This window comes from Balaenoptera musculus, chromosome 4, assembly GCF_009873245.2.
Source record: "Balaenoptera musculus isolate JJ_BM4_2016_0621 chromosome 4, mBalMus1.pri.v3, whole genome shotgun sequence".
Classification (NCBI taxonomy): domain Eukaryota; kingdom Metazoa; phylum Chordata; class Mammalia; order Artiodactyla; family Balaenopteridae; genus Balaenoptera; species Balaenoptera musculus.
The window spans coordinates 136,033,466-136,046,655 of NC_045788.1; the positions used below are offsets into that span (position 1 = coordinate 136,033,466).

General features: G+C 48.5%; 1 protein-coding gene across 3 annotated transcripts in view; it reads left to right on the top strand.

Annotated features, from left to right (window-relative positions):
- The first annotated feature begins 1,327 nt into the window (after positions 1-1,327).
- The window catches only part of CHAF1B (chromatin assembly factor 1 subunit B), a 29,448-nt gene continuing 17,585 nt past the window's right edge, over positions 1,328-13,190 (top strand). The window contains exons 1-8 of one of the 3 annotated variants that reach the window (XM_036851256.1): positions 1,328-1,404; positions 1,898-2,278; positions 2,719-2,851; positions 4,548-4,665; positions 5,043-5,146; positions 8,932-9,028; positions 10,698-10,782; positions 12,281-12,374. In XM_036851256.1, coding sequence (XP_036707151.1) covers positions 2,153-2,278; positions 2,719-2,851; positions 4,548-4,665; positions 5,043-5,146; positions 8,932-9,028; positions 10,698-10,782; positions 12,281-12,374 — 757 coding nt within the window. In that variant the 5' untranslated portion in view covers positions 1,328-1,404; positions 1,898-2,152. The remainder of the gene's footprint in view (positions 1,405-1,897; positions 2,279-2,718; positions 2,852-4,547; positions 4,666-5,042; positions 5,147-8,931; positions 9,029-10,697; positions 10,783-12,280; positions 12,375-13,190) is intronic. The other 2 variants (XM_036851255.1, XM_036851257.1) reach the window with 2 other exon arrangements.

A 13,190-nucleotide genomic window follows, 5' to 3' on the forward strand; every position in this document is an offset into this window, starting at 1 on the left:
CAACCTCACTTTAAAATGTTAAATTCTGTTCTTAAAAAGTGTCTGTAACCACATCTGCTAATTGAGGTATACTGTAAGCAATCCAGGTACTGAACAATCACATAGTTTTGAATTCTCCAAAATGATCTAGAGCCAATATATATCTTAAAAATATATAAAAAACCAAAATCTCAGTTTTTGTTTGCAAAGGGAGGAAGAGACCTGGTTGAATTCAGGGCCAAGATATCCAGAGAGAGAGAGGAGGGGAAAAGTGGGGAGTGGGAGAGTCACCTAGGGGAGGCTGGCAAGCTGTCTTCTGCAAGGTTGCACAGGGTAGCACTCATTTTACAAAGCCCCTTGGCCTTGAAGGCCCAGAAATCTGCTGTTAGCACAAGGAGATTGTCCATTTATCCGGGCCAATCTCATCTCAGGGAAGCTCCCAGAGTAATGTATGCAACCAGGATTCCAGTTAATTTAGAAGGAGAATTGAAACTGCCTTTGAAACTTATGTGCATATGACCTGCTTATTCATGTCCAAAGGCTTCTGGGTCATTGAGCCATCCATCCTTTCCCATTCATTGCCAGGTCCCATTGCTCCTTTGTGCCTCTATTGTCAACAGTGAGTTTCTTTACCTTCAATTCTCATTTCCCAGAGCTGCTCATCCGAAACTCTATCACTTGAAGCCCACTTTAAATGCCTCCTTCTCTTCAAACTTCTTTGAGCCTTCAAATTCAAAATAACCTCGTACTCAGAACTGTAAGAGCACATTGTTCCTTTCATACTCCTTTCACTTTATTTTTTAATTATAATTTTTTGTGTACATGACAGGAAGCCCGAAGACCGTTTCTGTGGTTTATTTATGTTTGAAACACCAGTGACCAAAACGGGGGCCTGATACAGGTTACAGCTGTCAAATATTCGCTGCACCAGTGAAAGACTTGGTAGTCTTGGGCGGGTCTCAAGAGTTACAGCCTCCCCACCTGTCCTACAGGACGGCTCTTCTTTTCCTTTTACCGGACTGTAAATTCTATTGAGGGTAAGTCTGAGTCAGCTTCGCTCTCCACTGTGTATCCAGGGCCGGAACAGGGTTCCGCATATAGCAGATGCTCAGTAAATGTTTGCTAGAAGAATGAATTAACAAGGGAATAAGTGATTGAACGAATGAATCGATGGACTCCCCCTTTCTTCCACCTGTGCATCTGTCCGCACGGAATTAATAAACCCGCGGGAGCCAGCCCAGATTCGCAGGACTCGCGGCGCTGGACCATCCTCTGCGGCGGGGCGGGGCCTCCAGGGAGTCCCGCCCACTCGGAGGCGGAGTCTCGGGAGTCCCGCCCACGCGGAGGCGGGGCCTGCAGCGCGCGGGAACCGGCGCGCGCGGCGGCGGGAGCTGGCGGCCCCGGGGACTGACCGCGTCCCTGTAGGTAAGGCTTTCCCCACGCTGGCTTCCGCGTCCCCGCGGTTTCCCGGCCGGACCTGGGGGGCGAGAGGCTCTCGCTGAGGGCCGGCCGCGAGGACCCGGGATAGCTCCCTAGAAGCGCGCGTCCGCGCGGCCGGTCCCCGCCCCGGCCCCGAGCGGCCTCCTCCCAGCCAGGTCCGGTCCCGGCTTCCCGGGCCCAGCGCCCCGTCCGGAGCGGCGGGAAGGGAGCTGCCTTCTCGCCTCCGGCCTCGGTCCGTTCCCCGGGCAGGCCCCTCCCCTGGGCGGCCTCCTCCCCCCAGAGAGCCCCTCCCCCGCGGCCCCGGCCCCTTCCCCCGGGTAGCCCCCTCCCACGCGGCCCACTCCCCCAGGCGGCCCGCCCCCGGCTCTCCGGGCTCGCCCGGCAGCTTCCCCTAAGCGGGGGCGGGCGCCCAGCCAGGCCCGACCCGGTGCCTTGATTTCCTCTGCTCGGGTATCCCATTTTGCTTTTCCGGACGTAGCAGGAGGATAAACTGAACAGCCACGACTCAGCGAACCATTTTAGGTGAAACTTGCTGGGTGTTAACGTCAGAGGTCAGCAGTAACATCCTCTCCCAACGCAGCGTGCGTTGTTAACGGTTAGCAGAGTTCCTGGCTCAGTACATCGTTCCTGCTATGATATTCACCTCATTACCGACGATTTTCAGCTTTCCTCTGTCTTTGGAGAAAGAACGGTCCCCGAGGAACGGTATTCTGACCCTTGAAGACTCAGGAGGATGAAAGTCATCACTTGTGAGATCGCCTGGCATAACAAGGAGCCAGTGTACAGCCTGGACTTCCAGCACGGAGCCGCCGGGAGGATCCACAGGCTGGCCTCCGCGGGGGTGGACACCGCTGTCAGGGTAAATGGGGCCGAGGCAGAAAGGCCCAGGGAAGCACTACTAAGCAGCATTCTCCACTCTTCTATTTATAATGAGTGTCAACAGACACACACTACTTAGTTATCTAGGCCAGAGGGCTAAATTCTCAGGGCCTTGAGTCAACAACGAAAGCAGAGGAGAGCACCTTTCTTCCTGGGGTCCTGTTACCTAGAGTGATGTCACTGGATGCCCATTGCTGTAGAACCCTGAGCCAGTTTCCTCCTGGGAAACAGTTTGCACTAGAAGGAGGTGGGAGGCAATGGGACTGTAGGTTTATGTTTCAGATAGGAGTTCCTTCCTCTTACATTTCAAAAGAAAGACTAAGTTTTCTTTCTGAAAATCAGCATAGTGGTGTTTTCGTCGGTACAGTATGGTGCGTGCTCGCTCTACGTTTCTCTGAATGAATGTGTTCGTATCAGCAGATCTGGAAGGTAGAAAAAGGACCAGATGGAAAGGCCATTGTTGAATTTTTGTCCAATCTTGCTCGCCATACCAAAGCTGTCAATGTCGTGCGTTTTTCTCCAAATGGGGAAATTTTAGCATCAGGAGGGGATGGTGAGTATTGTACTTCAAGATTCTCCAGAAACCAGATACCTATGTGTCTCATGTTGAAGAGTGAGATTTGAGCTAGACAATACTTTGTTACTTTAGAGGTGGCTTGACCCTCTCAATCTGTCATTTAGATAGTTTAGTAAAATAATGTTGTGGGGAGTGGGAAGGGGTGGAGAATGCAAAGCTTAAACTGGGAAGACCTGTTTGAAAACGGCCCCTTTCCCACTTGCTCCCACTGGGCTGACTGGAGACAAGTAGGTAGGTGCTTACCATTCTAAGTCCCAAGGCGACTGGCCTGGCCTTGTTTGGCTGTCAGTTTAGCATCTGTAAGTGATCACAGCCCCAGTTCCATGTCTCTGTGTAATTAATGAATTAATTGGCTTGGGGAGTATTGTCTAAACAGCCCTCTAAATTATGTTTCTTTGGTGGGAGTAGATTGGTTCATATTTTCTGCTTGTGCTTATTTTTACTTATTTATTTATTTTTTGCCTGCGCCACGCGGTATGCGGGATCTTAGTCCCCCGACCGGGGATTGAACCCGTGCTCCCTGCAGTGGAAGCGCGGAGTCCTAACCACTGGACCGCCAGGAAATTCCCTTTCTGCTTGTGCTTAAATGGCATAAAATGATACAGAAGAAGTAAATCTTTTTATCATGCTCTAAAACTAACATAGTCTAGAAGTCAGAATAAAAAGAAAGAAGAAATCTCAGATGTTGTTTGCAGAAGGAGGAAGAGAAGCCTGGTTGAATTCAGTGCCTTGATGTCCAGTGTTTCCGTCGAGGGAGGGGTGGGGAGTGGCAGCACCACGGGGGGCAGTGGGGAGGCTGGCGGGCCGTCCTCTGTGAGGCCGCACGGGGCAGCCCAAGTCCTTTGGCCTCGAGGGCCTGGAAACCTGCCGTCAGTCAGTCAGCACGTGGCGAGTGCCGGTCCGTCAGGGCCAGTCTCATCTCAGCCAAGCTCCCAGGATTCCAGTTAATTTAGGGAGAGCACGTGTGTGTCCACGCCACCGGCTCCTTCACTCTCCTCCTTCGGGCATTCCTCGAAGGGGAGCCACGTCTTGGTCAGAAGGTTATGTGGTGAGCGTGGCGTCAGAACGTGGGGAGCTAGAGGACTCACACAATCGATGACATCATGCTAAGGTATCTGACACGTCCATGGTGTTAACAGCTGACACATGTACGGGCTTACCATGTGCCGGGCATCGTGTGGTAGGCGCTTTATGCACTTGCACCATTTAATCCTCACGATAGCTGATGAGCTAGGCCCTGTTAGCCTCCTCATTTTACGGGTGAGGCGACCGAGGCATCAAGATGGGAGGTGACTGGCCGTAGGTTACACAGCTAGGAATGATTTGCCAACCCTTGCGTTGGTGCCTCTGTTGTTGTTTCCCTATTCGGCCACTTACAGGTTATGCCTGTGGATTTGTTAATGTAGTCAGTCGCTTTGCAGTAGTGTTTTGCCGGCCTGGGGACACTTCTGTTTAAGGTGACCTTGTATAGCTCTGATCTGGTATGGGTTTGATTTTGGAGTTTTTGTTCGGAAGGCAAACTTGCTTTTCCTGCCCGAATTCTTAGAAGTAAATCCTTGTGGCCATAGTGTCTATTGAACAACATAGATATTATTTAATACCCTAAAAATCCAGAAGCGAAGGAGCCATGCTTTGTAAAGCGTGGCTTATCTTTAACTGACTCGCTCCACAGATGCTGTCATTCTGCTGTGGAAGGTGAATGACAACAAGGAACCAGAACAGATTGCTTTTCAGGACGAGGATGAGGCTCAGCTGAACAAGGAGAACTGGACTGTCGTAAAAACCCTGAGGTAACCTCGGGAGGGACCTGGGAGGGATTCATCTTTACCACCTGAAGGCATTAAGCTGATGTGCGTTTTGACTTTTATATCTCACTTAAAACTTTTACTTATGCAAGACAGTAATACGGGAATAGTTTAAAAGATAAAAATATGATTAAAATGGATTTTCTTAGTTTGTCTTATAAAATTTTCCTTAGTACACTTGAATCAATTTTAAAGATTCAAATATCCTTGAAGGTAGTAGTTTATAGCTATAGCTAATATAGCTCTAGTGGAAATTCCTAAAGTCCTATTGTAATGTATGGTCCCTGAGTTTGCTTTTAAATTTTTGACAATTTTTTCTCTCCTTGAGACAAGAATTGCTTTTTCTCCTCTTTGGACTCTAGGGGCCACTTAGAAGATGTGTATGATATTTGCTGGGCAACCGATGGGAATTTAATGGCTTCTGCCTCTGTGGATAACACGGCCATCGTATGGGATGTCAGTAAAGGTAGCTGATATGTTTTTGTTATTATCGGGGGAAGGACTGTTCTAAGTGTCTAAAAAGCCAAACCTTTAAAGGCTTCAGAAGAGTTTTTTTAGTGAACTGAAATAGGTGTTTGGCATGACGGGTTAGGGATTAACCCCATATGCCATGGACCCACTGCATTTTTAAGGGCTCAGTCAGAATGTATGAGGCTTAGCAGTGGTGTCATGAGTTGCTGGTGCCAAAGCAAGGTAGACCCCACACGCCTGGGGACGCAGACATGACGGGGGCGGCGGGGCGGGACTCGGCTGATCCCTGCCGCCCTGGAGCTTAGGATCTCGGGAAGTTAGCAAGTCATAATCAGTGAGGCACTGCATGCTCGATGTTGGGGTAGGTGGGATCAGGTTTCCATTTCGGGACATCAAGGAAAGCCAAGGACACCTCACTGCTTTGAAAGAACCTGTTCACTAGTTGAGGGGACAATAAACATGTGAGAAGCTACCGTAGTACGAAAATAGCAGTGAAATGCCAAAAGCCAGTGGTGGCTGACGCCTGACCACTATTACCTCCTGCTGGCCTGTACTCAAGCTTGATGTCTTCTCCCAAACCTCTTCTTCTCTTCTGCTTTATCTGCTGATTCTCCTGCAACCCAAGGGCCCAGGTCGGGAGTCAGGCAGCGGCATTGGCGTCCCCTGTGGTCTCAACGCTGCATCAGCCCAGTTTTCATGCACGCTGTAAAGGCCTCTGTTCTTAGTTCTGTGCGGTCCAGCCGAAGCGTCCTCTGTCTTGCCTCATTTCTGTCATGCTCTTTCTCGTCAATCCCAGACACTCGGCAATGTGGAGGACCAGCGTCACTGTCTCCTTTTTCCCAAATCTGGCCGTGTGTTGGATAATTTCAGTGTCCGTGGACACTCCATCAGCACCCCCTGAAACCAGTTGTAATGATCTTGAACGCTGCCAGCATGCTGGGCGCTCTTGCAGGTGCTGGAGGATGCGTGAATACAATGGCTACGTCCTAGTGGGGTGTCAGACGGATACACAAACGCATGATGTCAGGAAGTGATAGCGCGCTGAGGGGTCCGGGAGTGATAGGGTGATCTGGGAAGGCTTCTCTGAGCTTGTGGAGTTTGAACAGAGACTGGAATGAAGCCGGGGAGCAAGCCGTGTGCATTATTTCATGGGAACAGCCGGTGCAGAGGCCCGGCGGCAGGAGCTGCTGCTTGTGTCCAAGGAACAGGAAATCGACGGAAGGCAGCAGCAGGAGGGAGGGAGGACCTGAGGCTGGAGCGTGGCGGGTCCAGGCCACAGGGGTCGGGTCTCAGATTGTAACCCAAGTGTGACCACATGCTACTGAAGGGTTTTAAGCAGTAGACTGATGTGATTTTACTTATTTTTTAAAAAATATTTATTCATTTATTTACGTATTTATTTTGGCTGCGCCGGGTCTTAGTTGCGGCATGCATGCGGGATCTAGTTCCCCGACCAGGGATCGAACCCGGTCCCCCTGCCTTGGGAGTGCAGAGTCTTAACCATTGGACCACCAGGGAAGTCCCCTACTTATGCTTTAAAAAGATGTCTTTGGATGGCATGTGGCAAACTCTCCTAGGACAACACAGTAGGTAGCAGGGGGTGGCGGGGAAGGAGTAGTTTTGAGGAGCGTGGAAATCAAGACCACATCCTAGGCCTCCTCCGTCATTTTTTTTTTTCTTAACGTGTAACGTGGGCAAAATTGTTTAAAGTCAGTACATTTTTATGTATGGTGTTGTGGTGTGTGGGCTTCTCATCGTGGTGGCTTCTTTTGTTGCAGAGCACGGGCTCTAGGCGCATGGGCTTCAGTAGTTGTGGCACAAGGGCTTCAGTAGTTATGTCTCGTGGGCTCTAGAGCACAGGCTCAGTAGTTGTGATGCATGGGCTTAGTTGCTTCGTGTCATGTGGGATCTTCCCAGACCAGGGCTCGAACCCGTGTCCCCTGCATTAGCAGGCAGATTCTTAACCACTGTGCCACCAGGGAAGCCCCTGTCAGTACATTTTTATGTATGGAAGTTCACATGCTGTGATTCCTTCTCCTGCCCATCACCTTAGTTCCTTCAAAGTTTGAGTCATAATCTTCAAGGTGGCCCTTTAAAAAGAACACCCACTTGGTCCACACTTGTCCTGTCAGTCAGTCCACTATTCTGTAGCTGGGCTCTTTGAAGGCCTGTCACTTAAGTGCTCTGACAGTGACATCTTAGCCAGGCGTCCTGCTCTCCTGCCAGAGCCGCTGCCTTCAGGCCCCTCAGCACCTCTGCTTCCTGCTCCTTTCCTTCCTAGAGCCCTCAGGTCCCCTGAGCCCTCTCGATTCCTGCTCTGTCGGCCCCTCTGACCTCTTATTTTCTCTATCCAGTTTGCTCCCCAAGGGGATCATTTATGTACATAGACCCTTTTCTTCCACCCGACGTACCAAGAAAACCCCAGCCCAGGATTGGTGCTACAATACTGACAGTTTCCTGGTCCCGGGCTGAGCACAGCTGGTCACAAACCGGCCACCCTGCAGATTGGGCCGCTACAAATTCGTCCTCACCAGCCTCAGATGGGGTCCTGGGGTCCCAACCCCTTTTGCTTGCAAGGTTCGATCCCACTCCTGTTCTCCCCGGCAGCTCCCGCAAACCTCCGTAGGTCTCCTTAGCCTTCTTCTTCACCCCTGGCCACCTTAATCTCAGCAGACTCCCCTAAAGGGCTTCAAGAAGGGGAGGGGGAAGGAAAGTTAGCCTGACGTTTGTGCAGTGTGTTTTACACACGAAAGTCACCGGCAGGTCACTGGCGACTTCGGGGCCAGGGTGGGGCAGGCGAGGAGCGGGAGCCCATGGCAGAGGGTTGAGCGAGTGGGAGGTGAGGAGGTCGGGAGAGTGAGTGACGGGGTGTAGACCACTCCCCAGAGAAGAAGGTTTTGGGTTTTTGGTTTTTTTTTTTTTTTGGCCTCATCATGCGGCATGTAGGATTTTAGTTCCCCAACCAAGGATCGAACCCACGCCCCTTGCAGTGGAAGTGCAGAGTCTTAACCACTGGACTGCCAGGGAAGTCCCTGGGTTTTGTTTTTTTAAGAGTGGCCAAGGCTTCCTAACTCCCTCCTCTTTTTATCCGGGTAATCTCTGTGTGCTACTGGTTTTATCTTCTAAATGTTTCCCCCAAAGCCCTTTTCCCATCCCTAGTCACAATGCTCTGGTTCAGGCCCTCATCTCTCACCTGGTCTGCTGTCACCTCCTAACTAGTGACACTTTCTGTGCTCTCTTCGACCCTCAGTTTCATCTTTATAATGCAGGTCACTTCCCAGCTCAGCATTGCTCTGAGCCACACCACGAACCCCCAGAACCGTTTCCTTGCACACGAGGGTCTTGCACACACCAGCAGTCTTGGCTACTTGTCACTGCTCCAGAGGCCTAAACTGACTTTCACCCCCTGGATTTGCTCAGAATACCTTCTTCTCCCCTCATCGGCACCCTGTATCCTGCCTGACCTGGAGAACCGAACTCTGAGCTCACTCCTTCTCGACCTCACCCCCTGCTTTGTTAGCTGCCCTCTTCCTCTGCGTCATGTCACAGTATGCATGCCTGGTGGTGGGTCTGTCCCCACCATGAGCTGTGAGCTCCCTGGGAGGAGGGGCCATGTGAAGTCATCTTTGGTCCCCAGAGCCTGACGTGGAGTTTGGTAGAGTCTCAGTTACCAACTGCTGAATTATGGAACGGCATAAAGGAACAATACTTAAATTGTAGTTTATACCATTTGTGCATTAGTGGGTTTTGGTAAGTGTGTGTTGTGTGCTTTATTCGTAGGACAAAAGATCTCAATTTTTAATGAACATAAAAGTTATGTACAAGGAGTAACCTGGGATCCTTTGGGTCAGTATGTTGCTACCCTGAGCTGTGACAGGTAAGTTAGTATTTGGCAACTTGTTTTCATCTCTGTTTGCTTGAAATTTTCTTCAGAGGTATTTTATTACAGCTTAACCAATGTAAACCACAGTCTGGCTTTGATTCTTTCATTCTTGCTTTCATATAAAGCATTTTGTTTTACTGCTATTCTTACAACATAATAAGAAATTGGCAACTAATTAGGACAAGAGCCTTACACGAAGTTAGTACTTAATAAATCTTTATTGAGTGGGTGAATGAATGCAGAAATAGCTTTGAATTAAATTTAAACTTCTTGGGAAACTTTTAAAGAAAAAGTCTTTTATAAATATGACTTAAGCAAGAAGAGATAACTAGTGGTAGGGTTGGATAGTTACTTCATTTTTTTGATTAGAGTTTACTGCTATAGTGATTTTAACAACTCCATTTAAATTAATATGAAAATAAGATATTTTGTCTTCTCTGAAAGGAGGTCTTGTGGCTGTGTTTACTGGTACATTTAAACACAATACGTATTTTTTAAATTTATTTATTTTATTTTGGCTGCGTTGGGTCTCCGTTGTTGCACTTGGGCTTTCTCTAGTTGCGGCGAGCGGGGGCTGCTCTTCGTTGCGGTGCGCGGGCTTCTCATTGCGGTGACTTCTCTTGTCGCGGAGCACGGGCTCTAGACACGCGGGCTACAGTCGCTGTGGCTCGCGGGCTCTAGAGCGCAGGCTCAGTAGTTGTGGTGCACGGGCTTAGTTGCTCTGCAGCATGTGGGATCTTCCCGGACCAGGGCTCGAACCCATGTTCCCTGTATGGGCAGGCGGATTCTTAACCACTGTGCCACTAGGGAAGCCCTAAACACAATAATTTAATTGTGTTCCTGCAACAAAAAATTAAAAAAAAAAACAAAACCCAGGGGTGCCAAGCATATCACTCACCAGTCATAATGGTCCTTTATAATGTTTATCCAACTACTTTTAACTATAACAAACTGAATTTCAAATGGCCCTGGAATGAAAGCACTAAGGAAGTGTTCATTTTTCATAGAATCTCCTGTAACATTCCAAATGTCATTTATTTTCTGGCATACGTGGTTTTTTTTGTTTTTTGTTTTTTTGTGTGGCCATGCCGAGTGGCTTGTGGGATCTTAGTTCCCTGACCAGGGATCGAACCTGTGCCCCCTGCAGTGGAAGCGCAGAGTCCTAACCACTGGACCGCCAGGGAAGTCCCCTGGTATAAGTGTTTTATTCAGGCAGTCAGGAGTGAAACAATTTGATTAGCTCAGGGCATAATATGAATTACCAACAACCAATTTACTTGCTGCTGTTTTCCTTACTCTTGCAAATCCCTGAGGGCGAGACCATTCCACACAAAATAAACTTCACTGCAGTCATACAGATGGCCACTGAGCCGGATGCCCAAGACCTGAAAAATAGGGCCAGGCTTACAAGTTTATGTCCATTGACAAGTTGAAACGTCCAATAAAGAATGAAATTATGACATATTTCCCCACTTGGTTAGTGATATCCTTTTGGTTGTTAATATTTGCCTCTGTCATTCAGTTAAGTGTGAAAGTCATTGATCAATGATTTTGCAGGCCAAAAGTTGTTGAAGCAATCTTCAGTTCTGGTAATAGATTGTTTCTCTGTGAAACATAATTCATTTACTAGAAGAGATAAATCAGACTTTTCTTCTTTACTTAGGACCCTGAGGGTGTACAGCGCACAGAAGAAACGTGTGGCCTTTAACGTCTCAAAGATGCTCTCTGGAGTAGGGGCTGAAGGAGAGGTACAAAGCGTTTGACATTCCATCTTAGCCGTACTGTAGTTGGGACTTAGGAAGTCGCGAGCTCCTCCACCGCTCGTAGCTAAACCCCTGGTTTCCAGGACCCGACACCTGAACTGCAGTATGACTTCCTCTTAGACCACCAAGTCTCAGCGTGGTGGTCTGGGCTGGCCTGTACGGAGGTGGGGACGTCTGGGAGCCAGGGGAGAGGTGATGGTGGAGGATGGTGTTTCCAACCCTGGCTGAACTATGGAGTCACCTGGGAAGCATGTAAAAATAAGGGTGCCTGGGCCCCACCCCCAGAGCTGTGATTCATTTGGCTTGAGGCAGGCAGGGCCCCCGCGGTCTGAGGTGCAGCGAGGGTCAGGAACCACTGACTAGGAAGATCCCAGCACTAGGCAACAGGAAGGCAGGTGGATACAGCCGTGGCGATAACACCTTCTTGGCAGGTGGAGGGGGACTCTGGCCATCGGGCTGGTACTCAGGAATGGAAAGGATTTTGATTTTTAAAAGAACTGGCAAATGAAGATAGCACTCTAATCCTAGTAGGTGAAAGGGAGCAAGTTGGTTACTATAACAAAGCAGATAAACAACAAGGTCCTACTGTGTAGCACAGGGAACTATATTCAGTATCTTGTGATAAGCCAGAAGGGAAAAGAATATGGAAAAGAATATATACATGTATAACTGAGTCACTTTGCTGTACAGTAGAAGTTAACACAGCATTGTAAATCAACTATACTTCAATAAAATTAAAAACAAACAAACAACAACAACAACAACAAAAACCAAAGCAGAGATGAGGTGCAAATCCAGTCCTGGGACAGCGCGTTAAGGCAGAGTGGGCTGTGAGCTGGCCGGCGCCGAGAGGTCACCTGTGTAGTTAGGAGAGTCATGGCTGGTTGGGGATTAAATGCATAATGTTCATAAAGTGTCAGTGCATGGTAGCGAAAACTGTTCCACACAGGTGTTCAGGAACTGTTGTTTGAAAAGATGATAGGATTACTATTTTCTTTTTAAAAAGGGTTCATTCAGTTGGAGATTCTAAATATAAACACACAGATAACAAGCAAAGGGCTCCTAGTCACCTTCCTGCCTTTTCCCGGTCTCATTCCCCGGACAAACCACTGTTGACAGTGTGGTGTGTGCTCTTACAGAGGGTTATTTGTATAATAATTATAGAACCACACAAACACGTAGACACACACACACACACACACACACACACACACACACACACACACACACACACACACACACACACACACACACACACACACACACACACACACACACAGCTTTCCTTACCAAAAATGGGCGATCAGTTCATGAGTGATTGCCCTTGCAGACTTGCGTGATTATTTGATATGTAATTTATTTCAGTTTCACTTATTATTATGTCAGTAAGAAATGACAACATGTAAAGAAAAAAATAGGAATTGGTAAGCCTTTATTGTGAATGCGAAGGTTTGGAATAACGTTTAGACTCTGTGTGCCGCAGGCGAGAAGTTACCGGATGTTCCATGACGACAGCATGAAATCATTCTTTCGTAGACTTAGTTTCACTCCTGATGGATCTTTGCTCCTCACACCAGGTGTGTTTAACAAAGCTTTTGATCTAAGGGCGTGAGAGCAGCAGTGGTGGTGTCTGTGCTCCTGATTTTCTGACGCTTTATGCAGCTCAGGGAATTCTGATGAAAGCAGTGGTCCCCAACTTGTCCACACGCTGAAACCTCCAGGGAGCTTCAAAAAGTGCTGGTACCTGGGTCCCACCCCCAGAGATTGTGTTTTAATTGGTTTGGAGTGTGTGGTCTGGGTTTTGGAATTTTGAGAAGATTTCCAGTGATTTTAATGTACAGACAAGTTTGGGAGCCACTAGACTAGAGTGATAAACATACTCCCGCAGGCAAATTCAACTTTAAAAAAATTTTAATGAATGCCTTTTCCCTAGACATGTATATGGAGATCATCGTTCTAAAACTAATGATAAAGTGCCTTTATCATTTTTATTCTCAATAATGAAGCAGCCTGTTGTGACAGGGTCTAGGCACAGACAAGTCTGGTTGGAATAACTTGTGGGAGTGTAGTGGTCAAGTCTGACAGGTCAGCAGAATCAGCAAGGACACGTCAGGGTCATTGTTGGCAGGAGGGCGAGAGGTTGAGTCTAGCAGGATCGGCCAGGGCAGTGCTATTGCCAACATGGTCTCAGAGGAGACCGTCCCCTGCTCTCCATGGCTCAGATACCATCCTGAGTATGATACGATGACATGACCCAGGGCTGGGCCAAACGGGAGGGCACAGGTCAGGTTTGCCACTAAGTGTCCTCGCCAGGCTGGGCAGAGGAGACTCCAAGAGTGTGTGAAACATACACACATGTGTGGGTTAGGCTGTAAAAGGACATTGGGGAACAC